This window comes from Prionailurus bengalensis, chromosome B2 (genome assembly GCF_016509475.1).
Source record: "Prionailurus bengalensis isolate Pbe53 chromosome B2, Fcat_Pben_1.1_paternal_pri, whole genome shotgun sequence".
Taxonomy (NCBI): domain Eukaryota; kingdom Metazoa; phylum Chordata; class Mammalia; order Carnivora; family Felidae; genus Prionailurus; species Prionailurus bengalensis.
The window spans coordinates 36,137,588-36,160,601 of record NC_057349.1 but is presented as its reverse complement, the minus strand read 5'-3'; the positions used below and the strand labels follow the sequence as shown (position 1 = coordinate 36,160,601).

Genomic DNA, 23,014 nt, shown 5'->3' with positions numbered 1-23,014 from the left:
CACCGTCTCAAGTGGTTCTCACATAGTAGGCTGCATACATTTTTACCATTCATTGTTCAATAAAAAGCATCTCTGAATTGGGGCAGTGCTTAACAAATGGGCTAAGATCTATATGGCTGAAACTAAATGTAACTCATGCTGCAGGTTATCTCTCACTGTTTAGGACACCCATGGGCCAGTAGGGGGACATGAACACTGGTGGGAGCTCAACAGATCTGGGCTCCAATGCCAGCCACTCCCTTAGTATTTGAGTTACTCAACTTCAAAGCTTGAGTGTTCTCTTCTGTAAATACGTAGTACCATTTCACAGCAATGCTTTCATTAGGGTCAAGTGATGGAACATAGGAGTAGGCATCCACTGTATAGTAGGTATTCAATAAAGCTGTTACTTTCTCCTTTACCCAGAGGATCACAACTGCAATGGTAGAGTTCACTCATTCACTCGAATGGTCACTAGGTATCAGTGCACTTCTACTACAGTAGAAGCTGCCGAAGAACACCATATGGTCCCTGCCCTCCAGTGCTTATGGTCTAGGAGGAAGGAAAGCTAATGTATGTTCTGAGAAGTATAACAACAGAGGTCAGCCATGGACTCCATAAAAGAGAAGACTTTTTAGCAGTTTCAGAAGGAGATCAGCAGGTAAAGAAGGGTTTTTGTTTAAAAAGACATCCAGATTTTGTAAGGGCTTCTGATGAGGAATTCTGTGGAGACAAACACTGAGCCCACTCTATCATGCCTATATCCCATCCTAGGCCATAACATCCCCACACAAGTTCTTCAGTCCTTGTGAATGGAATTGCTACTGGAGGACTGGGGTGCCGGAAAGCCAAAGCCCCTGTGTTCCAGTATCTGAGGAACAGGCTTGCAGAGGAGGAAGATGATTTGTGACAGGTCACTCTGGAGGACAGAGTGAGGAGAAATAAGGGCACATTATAGAAAAAGGCTGTTTTTATTCAATGGAGGAGGCACCTAGGTGGTCTAAGCTGCCTGGCAATAAGACCTGCCACATTCCCTCCAGGCTGAAGATGTACACGGTGGCTGGATTACCTGCAAGGGCACTGCTGCTGCTGTGGTTTCAAGGTCAGTTTGAGGGGCTGGCCAGGCACCAGATGGGTGACTTCTAAGTCGCTTAAGTACTTGAAATCTATGCCAGAGTGTGACAGGTTAGGCAGGAATGAGAGACTGATGTGGTTGTATACAGCAGGTCTGTGACCTCCAAAGAGCTCATTTTATTCATGTGCAAGATGAATCACAGGTTTCACTAATGCAAACACACTCATTCCCAAAGTCGAATATTTAATTAAACCATAAGCTTATCAAATATTTTTAATTACACCAAGCAAGCAATTCTACCCTATCTGATGTATGTATGTCTTGGCTGATTTCTACCCCCTACCAATAAAAATTCAAGGCAGATAAAAGTATGTAACAACAAATAATGGTAAGGTTCCCTATCTACACCTTATTCCTCCAGCCAAATATTCCACCGGGAAACCCGCAGGTTGCACATGTACCCTGGCTTCCAGAATTAACATGGAGACCAGCCCAGACATCCTCCCATTCACTTGCTTGGGCATGTCTTCGACTACTACTACTACAAAAGGGCTTTCTCCTAAGGATAATCAGCAGGTTCACCAGAACACCACATTTCTGTGACCTCCGATTTGTCTTGCACATTATTAGTCAACACTGTCTGGGTACCACCATAGGCCACATACTCTAATAAGGGCAGTGGGAAGCTACAGAATAATACAAGATCCTGACCCTTGAGGATTTCAGAATCTAGGAGGGAAGAGAAGATCAGTAGAGGAAGGCATGTGTTAAATACTCAGAAGATGTAAATTTCTAAGTAAAAGAGAATGGAGTTGACTAGATCTGATATAAAACTTCTATGATGTGGATCACCTTATTTGACATGTCCAGTAATTCTATTTGGTCTTAAATTACCTTTGCATTTCCCATGAAAACAATGAGATATTAAGTGTGCCGACAGTTTATCAAACATTGGGGTATAAGAGAATTACCTGAGCAACTGCACTTTTACTTTCTAAAGAAGCATCCCCTTCTATCTGGGGATAGGCCCACATTTTTCAAGCAGCAGTGCTCATGAGGGAATCGCAGTAAGAATCTCTTTGAGAAGACTGGTAATATCTAATAGCATATATTTGCTATTACAATGTACTACATTATGTATATAGTACATTATGTGTATAGTACTACAACGTACTATACAATGTATACAACGTATTAAACACAAATTAGTTTAACTATATACATTAAAGGCTTTGGAAAGAACATTTAGCAAAACTCTGTGAACAAATTGTTGTTAATCTGCAAGAAAAAAAATTTAATAAAAAATCCTATTATTTTGTCTAAATACTACTTTATTTATCTTTACTGCTAATGGTCTAATCTGGTGACATTTTGCTGCAAAGGGTTCATAGAAGAGTCCTGAGTTCTGAGCTAGGTTTTGGAGGCCAAACTAAGAGGAAGTGAAAATAGTCAGGTGTATTAACTTGAAAGAAAGACCAAGAAATCTTTTTGGGTACTTCAGAAGAGACCAGCAGGATTTGGTGGTAACAACAAGCCAACATCAAGGATGTGTGATGAAGAGTTATAGTTGGGCGGGGGGGGGGGGGGGGGGGGGGGGGAGGGGGCGGCAAGACCTATGTGATGGGAGCAGGCACTGCTGTGAGCAGTCACCCTGGGCAGGAACTTTTTAGTCCCTGAGCTTTACAACAAAGGCTGCATGAAGTACCAATATTTTAGCACACAGGTGTGATCTGAGGCTAGTGGAAACCTTTCTGATCTGTTTCCTCATTTATAGAAAAAAGTGGGGTTGGCATGGCTGCTAAGGCTCCTTTATTATCTATCTACCCACAAATTTTTGTGATTGTGTCTTGTGGTAAAAGCACTGAATTCAAGCAAAGCATTTCCAAGCTTCTCTCAGTGTGGTTTGCTTTTATTACCTCAAGTGAGAATAACCCAGACAGAATAGCATTTTGGTGTCTTGTTATGATATTGGTGTGAGGAAAAGAGGAATATTCTCAGGGCACAGGTTTTCCCCCCTATAGATGGAGACACATTACACAGAACTGTGAACAAAGGGAATATGCTTCAACTGTAAACAGAAATGAATTCATGGGATGGTAAACTCTTATTATTTTTTTTTAATGTTTATTTTGAGAGTGGTTATGAGCAGAGGAGGGGCAGAAAGAGAGGGAGAGAGAGAATTCCAAGCAATGAGAGCACAAAGCCCAATGCAGGGCTTGATCCCATGAACCTTGAGATCATGACCTGAGCTGAAATCAAGAGTTGGACGCTTAACTGATTGAGCCACCCAGGTGCCTCTGGATGATAAAACTTTTAAAACACAGTTTTGCTCTTTTTTTTTTTTTAATTTTTATTTATTTTTGAGACAGAGACAGAGCATGAACGGGGGGAGGGTGAGAGAGAGAGAGAGAGGGAGACACAGAATCCAAGCAGGCTCCAGGCTCCCAGCTGTCAGCACAGAGCCCGATGCGGGGCTCGAACTCACAAACTGTGAGATCGTGACCTGAGCTGAAGTCAGACGCTTAACCGACTGAGCCACCCAGGCGCCCCTTGCTCATCTTTTTTAGGCCACATGGTAGTTCACCATGGGCTATATCATCTGTTTGGGGGGATGTATTTGAATATTGCCTGTTTTCCTAGAATGTATTCAACAGCTACAAATATTACAAATGTCAGAGAAGGGCAGAGGTGGGGAACAGCTATAAAAAATCTACAGCAGATGGGGTGCCTGGCTGGCTCAGTTGGAAAAGCATGCACTGATCTCAGGGTTCTGAGTTTGAGCCCCACACTGGGTGTAGAGATTACTAAAAAAAATTAAACTTAAAAAATCTACAGCTAAATCATACTTAGTTGTAAAACACAGAATTTTACCTAAGATCAGGGAAAAAGGCAAAGAGATCCAGTCTCAACACTTCCATTCAACATTATGGTAGAGGTCATGGCCAGTGCAACAATGCAAGAAGAAAACTGGCATAAAGTTTGAAAAGGAGTAAAACTGCCTTTATACACAATGACATGATCATGGATGTAGAAAATCCTAAGAAATCTAGAACTAATAAGTGAATTAGAGCTGCAGAATAAAAAATAATATGCAAAAATTGTGTTGTGAAGTGACAGCAAAGAACAATCTGAAAATACATTTTAAAAATTCTGCTCACAACAGCATCAAAAAATTAAAATGGGAATAAGTTCTTTAAAAGGTACTGAAAAATACAAAATATTGCTGAGAAACTTGAGAAGAGTTACATACCATATTCGTGGGTTGGGATATTGTTAAGATGGCAATGCTGTACATCTTTTTTAAATGGTAAAGATACTTGAGGTATGGACTCTTCACAGAAGAACTGATAAATAAGTAACCAAAAAGCTTATGAAAAAGATGCTTAATATCACTAGTTATCAGGGAAATGTATGATGGGAAATTAATATAACACACCAAGCTGGCACCACATACCCACTAGAATAGCTAAAGTTAAATCAAAGACAATATTAAATGTTGACAAATTATGGGTAAATTGGAACCATAATGCATTACTAATGGAATTTTCTTAAAGTGCTAAACGTCAGAGTCATTCAACCTGGCAATTCCACCTCTGTATCTACCTAAGAAGAATTAAACATATATCCACATAAAAACTTACACATGAATATTTATAGCAGCTTCATTCAAAACATCCTCAAACTGGTAACAACCGAAATGTATGTCAACCGGTAAATGTGTTAAGATCCATACAACGAAATACTACCCAACATTATAGAGGAATGAACTACCAATACATGACAATATGGATCAATCTCATAAACACCATGCCATGTAGAAATACAAGACTACATATATATACTGTATGAATCCACTGATATTAAAATTATCGAAAAGGCAAAATTATAACAACAGAAAAGCAGATCAATCAGTGGCTGCCTGGGGCTGGAGTAGGGGAGAGTAGGGATTGACTGAAAAGGGGCACAAGGGAAATTTTACAGGTGACTAAAAACATTTTAAAATTTGAATTTGGTGAAAGCTGTACCACTTAAATTTACCAAAACTCACTGACCTGTAAAATAGGTGAATATTATGGTATATAAATTCCATCTAAAAAAATCTGTTAAAAAAAGAACAAACAAACCCATGCACACTCTGCTGGACAAAGAATTAACTGAAACTATTTACTCCTGGAACCAAAACAAAAGACATCAATAATTCATTTTCTTTTGCAACGATCCATTTTTTCCCCCTCCCATAAGGAAGTATTTCTAAGCAGGGTAACCTAGCCAAATAGCTTTGATAAAATTATTGATAAAATTACTGTGCTGTTATTGCTGCTCAGATTGGACTACAGAAGTAGTGGCAAATTTGTTGTCCAGACAGAAAATATTTCACTTCATGGGACAAGGGTCTCCTGGTTCACCTCTCAGTAGGGTGGGAATGTGACAAAGGCTTCAGCAGATGTGTTCTGTACATTTTGTCTTTTGAAAGCTCAGTCTTTGATGCTCCTTTGCTGGGGAGGGGAGCTCTTCACGTTTCTGATTTCTTTCTACACCCTTGTCAAAGGGCACATGGTAGGTTGGATCTCCGACACAGTGCTGAACTAATGGGCTAAATACGGAGTTAGTATTCAGTAAAAGGTTTGATTTGTTTTGCTCTAACATCTCAATGTGCAATTTATAGAGGAGCAGCAGAGGGACTAATCTGTTTGGTTTTAGACTAGAATTCTTATACATTAAAGATTAAATGGGGAACACAGCATACTCTTGTTCAGGTAAAAGTACAGTGAGAGCGAAAGAGAGTAGCAAAGGGAGAACATTTTCTCAGAATCTGCCTCAAGATATCCAATTACTCTTAGTTCTCACATTTACAGTAACTCCCATCAAAGGGTGTTTTTGTTTTGGAAGGATGGACAGGACACCTATGTTACCATAGGTAACATATACCCAGCTGCTGTCTTATAAGTAATGGAGAAACGTTAGCCTTTCATTGCCAGACTCAGCATGAAAACATGAAAAGGGCTGAGGTCTTGGTAACCACACACTCTCTCCTATAATACATGGCAGAGCATAAACTCACCACTCAATAGCAGTAATGATAACACTAAACCAACCAAATCAATTTGGTCAAGATAAAAGATCTCTGGTGTTTCCCTGGATAGCAGAGTTTTCTAACGGATCCAGGCTAGAACTCTGTAAGGGAATAAAGCCTTTATAAAAACATGCATTGCCTTGCTTTCTTTTAGAGACAAAGGACAGAATGCCACGTGTTCCTGACAGGTTCAAATCACATGTGGATGAGAGTTAAATAAAGGCGCAGATACAAGGACTTATTTGTGATGATTTCTGATCCTGGTGAAATGGACCAGCCTAGTCATTTCATGTCACCAACACACCTCATTATCACCACAGCTCCTTGCCCAACTCTGGACCATAAGATATCACCATTCATTCACTCTGTAGTCCCCTGTAGTGCAGAGATGGCTGTGACAGAGGCACATTCCTTTTCACTTAGTGAATTAGTTCACATTCTTCCCAGATCATTCCACTTAAAAAGATTCAACAATCTCCCGGGCCTTCTTGTGTGCTTAACTGGAGCAGGGGAGGGAGTCAAGGGGCACCTGGGTGGCTCAGTCGGTTAAGCGTCCAACTTTAGCTCAGATCATGATCTCCCAGTTCACGAGCTCGAGCCCTGCGTCGGGCTCTGTGCTGACAGCTCAGAGCCTGGAGACTGCTTTGGATTCTGTGTCTCCCTCTCTTGGTGCCCCTCTCTTGCTTATGCTCTGTCTCTCTCGCTCTTAAAAATAAACATAAAAATAAAAAAATAAACACACACAAAAAAGCGTGTTGACTATATTCAAAACCACGGGCAGCTTCTCACTGCAAACCAACATCCAAACCGTACAGCCTGGAGCCTGGAATCCTTACCCTCCCTTTCTAGTAGTCTCTTCTCACTCAACCCCAAGGCTCCATCAGCTGTATAGAGGTCACCATCTTTGACCAGGTAGTCCCTCTTACCCCACATCTAAATCCCACTCTGCCTTTGAAGCCCCAATTGTCACAACCTATACAAGTACTGTAGTTGGAATTAATCTCTCTCTCCCCATGTTCCTACATATATGGCTTATGCCTCAGTTAAAACTCTTATGGTAGGCTGCCCTGGATGTCAGCTATTTCATGCCTTCCTCCTAGGCCCAGCAAATCCCTATTTTGAATGCATATTAAAACCACCTTGGGGATACCTAGAAAAATGGCTGATTCCAGGAGTTGGCAAAGGTCAAGTACAAGACACATCCAGAACACATCTTATAACTGCCAGAAAGTAAGGAAACGTTTTTGGCACAGTTTGAGCACCAAAATAATTAAGTATAGTAATGAATTATGAACCACTGATAAAATAGAAGAGCTCATGAGCCTGTAATAACAACAGATAAATAAATGGGGAAGAAGGGTTTTCACTTACATAAGAACGCTGAGTGTCAAAGGAGAAATGAAGAAGGAGGGCTAGAGTTAGAAAATCATCATTTTGCAACGATCATAGTAAAGACTGGTTCAGGGGCACTTGGGTGGCTCAGTTAGTTAAGCATCCGACTTTGGCTCAGGTCATGATCTCATGGTTTGTGAATTTGAGCCCCACGTCAGGCTCTATGCAGACAGCTCAGAGCCTGAAGCCTACTTCAGATTCTGTGTCTCCCTCCCCCTCTGTCCTCCTCCACTCACGTGCTCGCTCTCTCTCTCTCTCTCTCTCAAAAATAAACAGACATTAAAAAATTAAAAAGACCGGGGCGCCTGGGTGGCGCAGTCGGTTAAGCATCCGACTTCAGCTCAGGTCACAATCTCGCGGTCCGTGAGTTCGAGCCCCGCGTTGGGCTCTGGGCTGATGGCTCAGAGCCTGGAGCCTGTTTCCGATTCTGTGTCTCCCTCTCTCTCTGCCCCTCCCCCGTTCATGCTCTGTCTCTCTCTGTCTCAAAAATAAATAAACGTTAAAAAAAAAAAATTAAAAAAAAAAATTTAAAAGACCAGTTCAGGCAAGAATCATCAATGGATGCTAAATCTAAGAGACACTTTTGATGATGAGCAGGATACTGACATGGTCACAAAGTGTCTTCCCACAGACTGCTTACTACTTGCGTGGTCAAAGATAGTAACTATAGAGTGGAGAAACTGGGCAACACTTTGAGTGAATTAAAATTAATATCTACAGTGAGGGGGATGATGGACATCTGTGCCTAATATAAAATCCTGAGAAAGACACATCACTTAATAGGAGTCTGAGACTAGGCTGGGAATAAGTAATCTGAATCTAATCATGAAGAAACACCAAACACCAAATAGAAACAAAGAGAGTTCTATTAAAAGGGGGGGAGGGCTATAGTCTTCAAAAATATCAATATCATTAAAAACAAAGAAAGGCCATAAAAAAGTTTCAAGTTAAAAGGGTCTAAAGAGACATGACAACTAAATGCAATACTTGATCCTGGACTGGAGGGGGAAAAAGTGCTTTTACAGGAGACATTTTTGGATCAACTGAGAAAACCAGAATATGGGTGGCAGATTTAATAAAAGCACTGAATCAGTATCAATTTACTAAAATTGATAACTGCTATGGATATAAAATAATATCCCTATTCTTGGAAAACATTCATTGACGTTTATAAAGACAAAAGGCCATGTTTGCAGCTTACTCTCAAATGGCCCAGAAAAACACTTTAAACTTCCAAATAAAAAGCTAAAACAATAGCTGGTGTCCTTTTCTGATTTAATTATTTAGAGTGAGGCCCAGACATTCTATTTTTAAAAGCTTCCCAGGACTGAGAACTGCCTAGAGCAGTGGTTCCTCAGACCAGCAGCAACATGACCCAGGACCTCGTTACACATTCACAGGCCACTGAATCAGACCTCTGGGAGGTGGGGGGTGGTCAGCAATCTGTGTTTGTCACACCTTCCATGCGAGTCTGATGTCCACTCAAGTTTGGAACCACGGACCTAGACTAAGAGCTCCTACATTCTATATTTCTAGATCCTACATTCCCCACAAAAGCTAGCAAAATGCTTCGTGCATTGTCGTATCTCGATAAATGCTTGAAGAATTTAGTTTTACAGTGAATGATGATGCAGAAAATGACCACTGAGGCACTTGGGAGATGATAAACTAAAGGGCTAAAGCATTACTATGGAGTTTCTAAAGTGAATATAAAATTTATTTTGAAAGCAATAATGGAAGTCAGATTATTCAGGTTGTTAGTAAAAGCACTGTTATCCCAAAAGGGAGCATATCGGCTTACAGTTTAAGTCACTGTCAACTGAAAACAGGTGATAACTTATGCAAGCTCTTAGACTGGTATTTAAAAATTAATTCTGTGGTTCTGGGAAGCAAGGCACAACAATAACTAAGCCACGCTGTGTGCATCATGCAAGATCTGCTTAGAGAACACAGCATTCACATGGCTGTGATGTGGCCCAGATCTGATGAGGATGGTCAAATTTCAGAACATCTTCTAGCTGGCCTTTGGAGAGACAAGACTCCTGTAATGAGAATGAGCTGATCAATTTGCCTACTGAGTAGAAAATGAAACAAATAAATCCATTTTTATGCAATTGTTTTCTATCTTGAGAAGCTAAACTGTTGAAGATGCTCTAGGATGCAGGACGTCATCCCAGCTTCACCACATGCCTTTTCTAATTGGCATCCTGAGAGATTTCACAGGAAAAGGGTGTTACTTTGGTATTGTTGATTTAAAGGTTATCTAGTCACAGCAAGGCAGAGAAGAATTCATCTTCAAAATTCACCTCCTTATTGAAAGCCCATGGAGTATCTTGGCAATTAACAATTCCTATCACCTCTAGCTGTTCCCTATGTGAGAAGGCTCAGAACTCGCCTTACAAATTGCTCTTTTGAAGATCAAAGGGAAGCTGAATGTGTCTGTGTGTGCTCTCGATGAGACTGTAATTTAATGGAATTTTTAGAGAAGCCTTGCTGGCAGTGTTTGGATGACAGCCCCGGGGCGGAGGATTCAGGGGAGCTTGGCCACTCTTCCCTTTGGAGCGTCTTCTCTGTCTTTAATTGGCACCTCATTAGAAATTAATGAAAATGACATCCTCTGTTCTTCCTGCTCTAGGCATCGAATGCTACAAAAAGGCCCATCACAATTCATAACACATTCAATTTATATAGCAATGGCTCTTAAGCATTATTTATGAGATGTGAATTTCTTGTCAGCAGTTAATAACCTGTACAGAGTGGAAGGGGAATGGAAAAAAAGATTGTGAATATATATATTAAGAAAAAGATTTTCTGCAGCGGAGAAGTGTTCTGTTTGAGTTCAAACTACCTTCCTGAGTCTTCACTTCTAGCAGGAAATTACTATGCTCCCCCCCACCCCCAACCTTTCAGGGCAGTTCAATGTCTCTTCAACACCCCATACATCCTCAAGGAAATAACTACACAACTCACCCTTTCCTAGAGAGATCCGAGCAGACAGGCAGGAAGAACACAAGAGCTATTTGTCAAAGACAATCCCAGAGGTGTATGTTCCCACTGCTCTATTGCTGTCCTTTATCTTTTAAAATGTGGCAGTAGACTCAGTCATTTTTCTGGGCACGTAAGTGTAACACTCTCAGTGGGCCAAACTGAACTCCCCACTCTCTCTAGGAAGGCTACAACTGGAGGGAGTGCACAAAGCTCAGGGCTTTCTTTCCCAGCATTAAGATAAAATCTCTCTGTAAGTAGACCCTCAGAATTGGGCATAAGCCAAGGGACTATGTGTTAGATCATTTAAAAAGAATGCATATCTGTGGTAAACCCAGCAGGCACTCAGAATTTACCAAGACACTCAAGTTGGCTTCACTCAGGAGCATGTAAAATCATCTAACATGTATTTCTAGATTTTTTTCAGCTGAGTGCTTAAGACCTTAGGAAATCTGGGAGACCTGGTTACAATACTTCTGGATCTCTCAGTGCTAAACTGTGAATTCTCACCGCTTGCCTGACAAGGACAGGAGGTATCAGCCATTGCCAGAGGCAAGACAGCATACTTTATGGATCAATTGCTTGATCCACTAGGGCAAATCCTGTGTAATACCCAGGATTCAGTTGCTTTCAAGAAGGAAACAAGAACATAAGGTACAGGAAAATCTCATGATTCTAATTTAGGAATAACCAAGAGCATGTGTTATAAAAGCAATAGGCAAAACGGTCAGGTGGGCTTCACAACACTGATAACAGACTGAAGTACTGAACCCCTGCCCCCACAAAAGTTCATGTGAAGACCAAAGCTAAGAATCTGCAGACCACCAAAGACTGGACAAACCCTTCAATACAGGCGAAGGTGGTTAGCCACCATGCACCAGAGTCCGCTCTGGCTAACCACAGTATTCCTTCCCTGTTTCACTATGGATTTAAAATCACGTGGCAGGGTTGCTGAATATGCAGTCTAAGAATAAGGTTCTGGGCTCTTCTGGAGTTCTACATGAACACAACTGAAGTCTGAAAACTCTGCTGACAGCCTCTCCTCTCACCTTTTCTCCTATCTCTCTTCTTTACACTTTCACACAAGTGTTTAATAGGAAAGTAAATGCCAAGCTAAAAAAATAAAAACTCATCCAGTGACACCTGGACTTCCCATGCTGGTGTCTGTTTCTGCAGTTGAGCATACACTTCCAATCTCATTGAGTACCACACACCAGAGCGCACCAGAGCGTGCAACAAACAGATTCCTGGTCTTGATAACAACAGGAGTTCTGACTTTGTTTCCATGAGAAGCTGGTACCCCTCCTTTCCTTTTGATTTCCAACAGGGTAAATAACTGAGGCACAGGGAAGCAATGGCTGCCTCTTCAGAAGATGAAGGACTATGAGTAACTGTAATTTTCTAACTGCTGAGAGAACCATCTAGTCCTGCCTGCCAGCATCAGTACTTGTAGGGTATCTATGGCTATCGCAGAGGAGAAGGGAGGCTTCTAAAGCTCACTCCTTAGGGCAAAGAATACAAGATACTCAGAGGCAAGAGCCAGGTCTCCAAGTCTGCCTGATGACAGCTCTTGTCCCATAGAACAATTTTATAAAACAAAGCTTTAAATCAGGAAATAAAAACAGGAACAGGAAATCTGTAAGTCAGCCTAAATAATGCAGCTACACAATTCTGCTTCTCTGTGACATCACGTACGTGGTCAAAGGGAGAGAAAGAATTGGTCTAAGTTGTGTTCCGTTGTGGGTAGTCATGAAGGTTTTAAAAATACATCCCTGTACAGCAATTCTAAGAGCTAGTATAACACTGGATAATACAGAAGAAAATGTTACTTTAAAGCTACTTCAAGGGGTTAACTGACAATGAATTATGATTCAAAGAAAATGTTCCAACCAAACTTTAATTTAAAAGGGGTATGGGGGGAAAGAGTTTCCATTTATTATACGTAGTAAGATGTTCATTCAAAATGAATAACTGAATTTTATGGTACATATCTCAGAATGTCACTGGTTTGGTTAATTTCTAAGTAAGTCATCAATGAATAGGAACTAGAGTAATATGTAGTGGGGAGAAGTTGGAATCAGTAAGCAGTGACAATGCAACTCTAACGAGATAAATTTAAGAGTGGGAATGTTTGTGCCTTGTTTTTACGTGTGAGAGGAAATAAAGGGCGTTTAGAAGTAAGACTTCTCGGGGTGCCTGGGTGGCTCAGTCAGTTGGGCGGCCAACTTCGGCTCAGGTCATGATCTCGCGGTCCGTGAGTTCGAGCCCCGCGTCGGGCTCTGTGCTGACAGCTCAGAGCCTGGAGCCTGTTTCAGATTCTGTGTCTCCCTCTCTCTGACCCTCCCCCTTTCATGCTTTGTCTTTCTCTGTCTCAAAAATAAATAAACGTTAAAAAAAAAAATTAAAAAAAAAAAAAAGAAGTAAGACTTCTCTGCTCCTGCTTTATGAATCTCCAAACCAGTAGCTTGCAGGGAAGTACTCAGGAGAAGAACAAAGGGCTTCAGCCTCTTAGGAATAATTTCCAAAGCTATGCCAGGGTGTCAAGGACCAGTCTCCATCATGCCACTGGGGGAGATGCTTACCACAGCGGCATGATCCCAATTCCTGCTGCACCAGCTCCAGTTTGGTCTGACACTGGAAGCACCGACGTCGACTCTTCTGTTTAGACCGGCTGTTTTCCTCAGGTCGTTCGGTGTTCTCCAGTAGTCGTGCCCGTTTCACTGGCGAAGCCTCATTCTCAGACTGTGAATCTGACCAAAACAACACATTTAGGGGTCAGGGTTAGTGCCTGGCCCGGCAAGCACAGCTAATTAATGTACTGCCAGGCCTTCTGCTGCCCTTTTCCAGGAACTGGACCTGTGTGAGCAAGAGCCAGTTCTGCCTGGCCTGGTTTATACTGCACAGATTGTGACAAGAATGTACCTTCGGGGCAGACTTCTAATAAGCGAGGCCTGAGCTAGGAGAGGAGAGCAGGGTTACTTAACAAAAATCAATCTGATGCTGTTGTTTTTAAAAACAGCTGTTTCTCTGAGGAAACCATCCAAACTGGGATCCTCTCTTTCTCTGTACCCCATCTCTGGGCCTTACTGCTTGTACTGGTTATTTACTGCTTCTTAGATATTTGGCCTCAAGTAGATTGTAATTCATTAGAGAAGAGACTATATCTAATACTTCTTTATATCACCATATATAGCACAATTCTATACCCAATGCCACTGTTTGATGGGTGATCCATAATCTTTTCTAGTAAAAACACTCCTGTTTCTAGTCCTAAATGTAACAAAACACACAAGAATCAGGTTCTGATGCTGAAAATTATTTCAACTGTATTCAGAGTGAAGGAGTATCCTTGTTTATTCACAAGCAGGCTATCCCACAGCCTCCACTGTGGAGGCTACCGAAGCAGCACTTTGCACCACAACCCTCAACGTTGGTGCCAAATTGGCAGGTGGAGGGAGGTATGCTGTATGACAACTTGTGTTTTGTGGAACCTTAATAAAGTAACTAAAATGAAATAAAGTTCTTGTCATAGGCAGGCTGCGAATAACTCTTGCCTTCAAAAGAAAGGGGAGCACTTGGGAACTCTGTATTCTTGGACTTGCTCCACTGCAAACTGAAGATGCACCTCTTGCCAAGGTTCTAAAGGGGTTTGTGCTAAACCATCTCTGGAACACAGTCTCCTAAACGATTTTCTTCAAAACACATCCAGATCCCACCACTTCTCACCCCTCCACCAACACCACACTGGTCCAAGCTATTACCATCTCACATCCAGCTTAGTATAATAGCTTTTTAACTGGCCTCCTGCCCACCCCTAAGCTCCTACAGTCTGTTCTCCACAGCCAAGTGATCCTTTTAAAAATCAAGTTAGGGGCGCCTGGGTGGCGCAGTCGGTTAAGCGTCCGACTTCAGCCAGGTCACGATCTCGCGGTCCGTGAGTTCGAGCCCCGCGTCAGGCTCTGGGCTGATGGCTCGGAGCCTGGAGCCTGTTTCCGATTCTGTGTCTCCCTCTCTCTCTGCCCCTCCCCCATTCATGCTCTGTCTCTCTCTGTCCCAAAAAATAAAATAAACTTTGAAAAAAAAAAAAATTAAAAAAAAAAAAATCAAGTTAGAATCATGTCGCTTCCTTCTTCAAAACCTTTCTAAAGCTCCCCTTCCCAGAGTAAAAGTTCAAACACTTACGACCGCCCTCACAAGCACCTGCATGATTTGCCGTCCTCTCTGCTCTATCACCTCATCTGCTGCTCTCTCCCTTTACTCCATCCACAGTAGCCTCCTTATTGTCTCCTACCTCAGGGCCTTTACACCTTCTCCTAAAACACTCTTCTCCCAGATCTACATGGGATCTCACCTCTTTTAAGTCTTTTAAGTCACATTTTCAATGATGTCTTCTTCCCTGTTCACCCTATCTAAACCACTCTTATCCCCCTTCCCAAGCACTTCCTCTCCTCCCAACTCCTGCCTTTTACTCCTCCATAGCACTATGCCTTTTAGTATAATCCTCTAGGAGGATGTAAATTCCTGGAAGGCAGGAGGTTTCACCTGCATTGTTCATAATCTGCCTTCCATGCCTACAACTCAATACATATTTCTTAAATGAATGAATCTTGTCCTAGGCAGTTGGATTTTCTATTTAAAGTGGCCCTAGTGAGAAGCAGCAGACTGCTGGATGTATTTCAGTGGAGGCTGTCTGTACCTTTTTCCCCAGCCTCCCTCTGTGTGAAGACGCTGCACTTCACGGGAGAGCGCTCACTGCCCCACCCTCCTCAGCCCACCACACTGTGCACTGACTTATGGAAGGCACGCACCATTCTTAGCAATTGTAAACTTCATTTTTCATCTCATTTAGTTCTTCCAGTCCTACATAACATTTTCCCCCAATACAAACCAACTAAACAAGGTCTTTGATGAAAACAATTGAAAGCAAGTTCAGCCTATTTCCCAGCTCTGCTGAGCGAAGCTGTCCAAACCCAATTGGTGTGATGACTGAGGCAGCCACAGACAGAGCCCCTTCCCCTACAACAGCAACAAGCAACAATCTAAATGCAAATCATTACAAAGCAGCCAGCCAAAAGGAATTCACCTCCTATGAGCCGCAGTGCTCTCCTGGGGGTCCTTTTTCACAAACCAGCAATGGCACAATTTGTATTAATAACCCTATTTAGAGATACTTTTTTTTTTTGTAACAAGAAGAGAAAATTCTAGAGTAAGAGTCATAACAAAAAAAAAAAACGGTGCTTGTTCTGAGACAAGGTCCTAAATATGAAGCATCCTTATGAGAACTTATCTCCCAACGCTGGGGCATGAGGTGGGGAAAGAGAGAGAAAGGAGCCCATACAAGAAATGGAGGCTATTGATGCCTTTGCATTATTAATATTGTTAAAATCCAGAGGGCTCTGACATGATGCCAGCACATCTCTAATGTAAAAGAGGACTGCTTAGACCCTAACCCTCTTTCATTCACACTGCTATCTGACAGAACCAAGCCTGTGTCTAGAAATGCAGAGTTCACATTCAAAAGTGTTTTCCACATGACACTGTCCCAAACTGTCAAACATGCTATCTACATACGTCTCCATTTCTAAAGCAAACCTTTGCTACAAGGAGCAGACATTTTTTCTTTTAGCATGGCAATGCTGTCCACGGCTAAGTATGCGCAGATAAGCAAGGGAGTGATAGGTAATACTTTTTTAACATATGATTCTCAAGAATGGGAAATGGAATTCACATTTATATAATCATCAGTTGGCCATTACCAAACAACCCACCTGATGGGACTCTCAAAAGTTGGAGGCCTGTCTTTTCCTCTGATTCCCTATCTTGTCTGACCAGCAAGCATTCAATAGCAAAACTAAGGAGTAAGTTTGCATGATCTCATGCTGAAACTTTCCTTTCCCCATTCCACATTTTATATAAAGACCACTTGGTTATTTGTTCGGGTAAGCAGGAGGCATGGGATGTTGCAGAAATTATAGGTCCCAACCGGCTTTTCTGATGCTGCCGACCACTTCTGGCTGCACTGCCTTGGCCATCCTAAAAGAGCACCACTCAGCCCTAGTCAGTCCTCTAAGAGTCAATGTCTGGGCATCTGTGCAAGTCTAAGACAAAAGGCATCCATGTATATAAAGTCTGAACCACGAGAAGCAGTCCTCAATGATTCTAAACCAACACAGATGAAAAGTTTACCAGAATATATGTGTGTGTGTGTGTGTGTGTGTGTGTGTGTGTGTGTGTGTGTGTGTGTGTTTTAGGATCAAGGAACTGTTCTGAGACACTAAGAAATCCATGACTTTTATGTTCTGGAATATGCCCACTTAGTCTTCACTCTAATGGTCTATTAGATGGAAAGGAATCCCTGTGCCCTCTAATGATCCCTGCCAGAAAGAAGGAGGGAGAAAAACCTTCTTAAACTGTTTACCACCCTCCACATGCTGTCATCCAGGAAGGTGACAGTGTTATATATAACTTCTTGGCAAAGCAAACCATTCTTTGACATTTTTTCACAAGTCAACTTAGTGTTTTAATTAGTAGCTAATGAAATAAATAGCAGTCTACAAGATCATCATCATGTCTGCATAAGAAATTTACATCTCCTCTGCTAATTACTTAATGAAACTTTGTGCCATGGGGTGAGTTGCGTAAATAAGAGAAACAGATGTCCAGGGCAGGATTCTAATTGCTTAATAATGAACTAAATAATTCAACTATTCAATTATAAATTTTATGTCAATTAAAAAAGGACTAACAGAAAAGATCCAAATGTGGTCAACACTAAAGGAACCCCCATCTACTGTCCATATTTGAATAAATTAAACTCTGATTATTTACTTTTTGCTCGAAAATTTCATTCCTGTTACTTTGAGACATCTTTAACTTCCTCGACAATGACGGAAAACACCCAACACTCTACTTGCACAATCTGAACTTGGGCAGTAAGGGTTAAAGGCGGAGAGAAAGGTGAACAGAAATAACTCTTACATGCAGCTTTAACTGTCAGAAGAAACACGTCCTTGCAAGGAGCATGCTCATTAGCAGCAGGAGGAGCTGTAGTGGCAAGCTAGAAACTGTTTCCACCCCAGGAGTTAAGAGTGACTTCTAATTAAGGTCCTTCATATAAAGGGCCAACAAAGCACATTTTTTCCAGTATGCTTTTTCTCGAGAACATAATCCAATCTGCATGTACCCACGCAAGAGCTGCCACACTCCCATGCTGGGTTCACAGTTCTTGGTACTCACCAGATCCCCTCTTCCTCTGCCTATGTTTAACAGAATGAGAAAGATATCACATCAGATTTTCTAAGCTGCAGGAAAGGTTGATCAAGAATCGTAATGTGATTACATGAAAAAGGAAAACCTTAAGACAAAGTATTTTACCTATCAGCTCCTTAGGTTTGATGGTAACTACTGCTTAATTTGTGACAGAGAAACAAGTACAGAGATTTTAAAAACACACAACCTTCTGAAAAGAGAAATTCTTCTAATTGTACTATTTCTTAGCCAATTGCAGAAAGCAGTGGTAAGACTTTCAATTTAGGAACACAGTTTAACTGGAAAGCTTGAGACAACAAACAGAGTTACTTCTTTTAAATTCTGTTTTGTCTCTGACAGAAATTCACATTTGTTCCTTACTGTCACTGTTCTTGTCTTTATTACTCATGTTCTCTCCTGAAAATTTCCAAATAAATTGTGTCAGGCCTGTCAGAGTTGAATCCCAATCTCTCTTAATCTCCCGTCACTGTGCAGCTGGCAGCATGCACACACCCGGGGCTGCTAACCATGACTGTGGCCTTCTGACATCTCAGGCAGGCTCTTAGCCCTCTGTACAAGCCAACACTACAATTTAGAACAGGAGAGTGGGAGAAGCAAAGTGGCAACAAAGAGAAGGAAGCCTTCCTCATTCGCTTCACCCACACCTTCCCTCACTTGTAAGAAAGAAAGATGAATCTGTTTAATCTCAGGCTGTATGACAGCTTTTGAGGCACTCAATCAGTTTTTTTAGAACCTATCACAGTCTCTTGACAGATTGACATTTATGATCCCAACAGCCTGTGCAAACATCAGTAAGAGCAATAATTAATGAATCTCACACATCACTGCTGTCTCTCCTTCGACCATTTAAAAGGAGCTTAAGCTGCTAAAACCTCTGTCCATGAAAAATACCATTCTCACTGGAAAAACTGATAAAAGGGACCTTAAAAATCTGTTTTACAGGTACTTTCTCTGTTTCTCCTCATGCTTTGCTTTCAGTGCATGCAGGGATTAAATTCATCCTCTCCTGAAGGAGTTCAGGAGAGAAAACTTCCTTAGGACCTATTAAACATTTTTCCCTATGGTGTCCAACTGGGATTTCCCCCTCCCTTCTTACTGTCCTAATGGCCTCAGAACAATTTGGGAATATACACCTGTTACAAAGCTATTACATGGACAGAGAAAGAAATTCAAGTCTTCGGTGGGAATGGATTATTAAAATTTTGTGGAAATGCTTTTATATATATGACATGGAGATGAATGTAACTTGAAATATACTTAAGATGCTATGTTTTATATCATAACCATTTTAAAGGTCAGTTGTTCTCAAATTGCCAGGGAGTACCATTCTTAAGCATCAATTTCTCTATTCTTCATCCAGTTCCACTCCTACCCCCGCCCCCTGCCCCTAGTTATTTTTTCTGGCTCTCTCCTTTGCTATTAGAGATACCTGAGGGTGGTCTCCTTCTCCATCACAACCTCAAGACTGAAAGCAGACCTCTGACTCTTCCCTCCCTGTTGAGAACACAAGATCGGGAGACCTGAGGCAGCTGATCGGTAAAGCGGACTATCCTGGGAGTGCACTTGAATATTTGGGGTCTCTGTCCTCAAAATGCTCACAAGATACAAAACATCAGAAATCTTCTTGGGGGTAATTATATCATCTAGCTGCCTCATTTTGGTCATCATGATAGCACTGCGAAAACTGCTTCCATAGGGACTTTTTTTGGTTAGAAGACAGCTTTAAGAGCAGCTGAACACATGGAAGTTGTAAGTCATGATAATTTGTACCCAAGTGGGAGAGGAGCACCCACAAGTCCCAAAGGCATGTTTTAAAGACTGGGCTCAGATTTCTCACTTCCCCAAAGCCAGTCTTCCCCTCTGACTCCTGCTGGACAGGAAGGTGGATGCTGATTTTCATGGCACACCTTGACACCAGAAAAAAATGACTGTAAATTTGTTAATGGATCAAGTAGGAGAAGCTAATGGGCTGTGGGGAGAGCAGCTCTCCATGAAATAAAACAATCAAATAAAATCATGGTACCAGAGCCCAATAGTTCCAAAGGAAGGAGTTTTCCCTCAACTTTTCTATTCTGCATGCCTTTTTATTTCTTTTTCTTGCCTACTGTGCTGGCTAGGCCTTCTAGAGTAATGCTGAATAGGAGTGTTGAAAGAGGACATGCTTGCATTGTTTCCAACTTCAGGAGGAAAACATTCAGCTCTCACGCAACTTTTCATTTTGAAAAATTTCAAACACGTAGAAAAATTCAAAGAGTACAACACCTGTGCACATTCCATTCAGATTCAACAATTGTTAATAATCTGTCACACTGTTTTATCTCTCCTCTCCATATTTACGCTTTCCCCCTCCCAAAACCATCTGAAAATAATTTGCACATATCAAAATACTTCATACACACACATCTAAAATAATAAGGGCATTTCCTGCCATGACCAAAATATCACACCTAAGAGCATTAAGAATAATTCCCCAGTGTCATCTCATATTCAGTCCATATCCAAATTATCTTCATTGTTCTCAAAGGCATGTCCAATCAAGTTTCATGTGTTACATTTGGATCTTATGTCTAAGTCTCTTTTAATCTAGGACAGCATGCCCTTCAAAGTGTTGGTTTTCCTTCATTTGTTCATTCCTGCCATCAAATGACCTAAACTTTTGAACAGTCCTGGTTAGTTTTCCTGTGGAACATACCATACTCTAGATTCCTTACCTACTTATCTACCTTTTAATGGCATAACTTAACTTATAAGGAAGGGGATTTTTAATTGTACATCTCCTCTGTTACATATTCAGGGCCAGAAATTAAAACTTGCAGCAAGTCCCTGACAAATCCACATGGCTGCAGGGCCGGCACAAGCAAGGGCAGGTAAAGAGCAAGTACTGGGTAGTCAACCAGCCCAGTTCCTACTGCACGCTGCAGTGGGGGGAGGCATGTTCTTCCTCTAACGGGTTCTACTGCACCCTTGCCACATACTGGACATCAGAATATAGTTCATCTATGCCTGGACAAGGGACGGATACTCAGGCAAACATCAGGAGATGAGCTAGCTCCAAGTGTTTAAGCCCATGATTTCTTTTTTTTTTTTTTTTTTGCCCATGATTTCTTATAGTCTGATGGCATTCCCTGTGACTAAAGCTGGTCCCACAGGCCACAAGTCATTCCTCCAATTATTTCCTTGCCAATAGCCTCCTGGCCTTTTTCCTGATTGCCCTCCCTCTCATGACGGACTACACTGTTGTTAATTATTGCTATAAGACATCTCTTCATTGCTAAACCACTCAACTCTCTAAAGTTCTTCGTTATTTTAAACCTAAGGAAAAATTTCACCAGATTAAAAAATATACACCAAAAGCCCAGGGATGTTCATTTGCAAAAATAATCACAATCTCATAAAGTACAGTGACATTCTGTTTATTTGCTCTACTTTATTTAAGTCTGTCTATTAATGACCACTCTGTTCAAGGCCATGACAAACAGACCATATATTATTATTTCTCAAGTGCCTACTATGTGCCAGGCACTGGGCTTTGAACTGGCAAATCAGATCTGCATATGGTAGTGATCTCTTCCCTCAAGGAGGCCACAATCCAGAAAGACAGACATATATACAAATAAACCTATAGCACAGTGACATATTAGTATATGAACAGAATGCTATGAACACAAAATGTGGACATGGTAAATTCTTTTGGGTGGGTGATCAAGAAGCAGAAGACAGAAAGGTCAGTAAAGGTACCTCTTGAACTTAAGAACTATATTAAATATATGCAGACAGATGATTTTTTTGCTCGTTTTTGTCATCTCCACATTCTTTTCTGGGGAGCCTGCTTTTCACAATACCATCTGCATATAGCTTACAGCTTGTTCATCTACCTTCTTCTCTTTACCAAACTTGCTATCAACTAATAGACCCTTTCACAGTCTCAGGAGCACAGGTAACTGGAGAATACCAGTGAGTGGTTTTAGGGAAATAAAGCTGTTGTTACCTTTCCCCTCTCCTTGGCCCCAAATGGTTCAAATTTTTCCTTCCATCATGTTTATTAACCTCAATATTGGCCTCTGTCTGGCTCAGACACATGCATGGCTTTAACTGCCAACTTTTATCAGGAATCTTCCAAGCCCATTTTCTGTTTATCATTAATCATTTTAGTTTGAGATAATTATAGGTTCACATGTAGTTAGAAGAAATAAGGCAGAAAAATCTCATGTACTCTTCACCCAGTTTTCTCCAATGGTAACATCTTACTAAACTCCAGTATGATAGCACAAGTAGGACACTGATAATGATACAGTCAAGCTGTATAGCATATGGATATAGTCAAACTACATCCATCACCACAAGGACCCCTCATGTTGCCCTTTTATAAGACAGACCCTTCTCCCTCGTTCCCCTCTTGATCCCTGCCAACCCTTGGCAAACATTAATATGCCCTCCATTTCTATAGTCTTGTCATCTCAAGAATGTCATTTACATGGACAAACAGAATCATATAGTAACATTTTGTCCAAGCTCATTTCTAAGGCCACTACCACAGTAGGTGAATATGATAAAAGAGATTCCTTAAGTTAAGCTTCAGTAATAACTGCAATAATAAGTACTAACACAAAGCACTTATTTTTGTACTATTTTACAGTAGTTCCCTCTTATCTGTAGGGGATATGTTCCAAGAATACCCGTGGATGCCTGAAACCAGATAGTACCAAACTCTATATATGTTTTTTCTATACAAACATACTTATGATAAAGTTTAATTGATAAATCAGGCACCATTAAGAGATTAACAACAATAACAGAACAACTATAATAATATACTGTAAGGTAAGTTATGTGAATGTGGCCCCTTCTCTCAAAATTATACTGCACTCACCCCTTGTCTTCTTGAGATAACGTGACAGGGAAAATACCTACATGAGGAGATGAAGGGAGATGAATAATGTAGACATTATGATGCAGACTTAGGCTACTACTGACTTTCTGATATGTCAGAAGTAGAATCATCTGCTTCTGGACTGCAGCCGACTGTGGGTAATTGAAACAGTGGGAAGGGAACCAGTGGGAAAAGGAAGCCATGGGAAGACTAATTACTGCACATATATTAGCTCTTTTAGCTTTTGTAACAAGGCTATATGGAGAGTGCTATTATTACCCATATTTTAAGACGAGGAAACTGAGGCATGGGTTAAGTGAATTGCCAAGGATCACACAAAGCTGGTAAGAAGAGTTAGAATTTGAACCCA

General features: G+C 41.2%; 1 protein-coding gene across 5 annotated transcripts in view; it reads right to left on the bottom strand.

Annotated features, from left to right (window-relative positions):
- Positions 1 to 23,014, bottom strand: part of ZFAND3 (zinc finger AN1-type containing 3) — a 327,707-nt gene that overhangs the window by 17,199 nt on the left and 287,494 nt on the right. For all 5 annotated transcript variants that reach the window (XM_043591297.1, XM_043591295.1, XM_043591298.1 and 2 more), the window contains one exon: positions 13,088 to 13,255. In XM_043591297.1, coding sequence (XP_043447232.1) covers positions 13,088 to 13,255 — 168 coding nt within the window. The remainder of the gene's footprint in view (positions 1 to 13,087; positions 13,256 to 23,014) is intronic.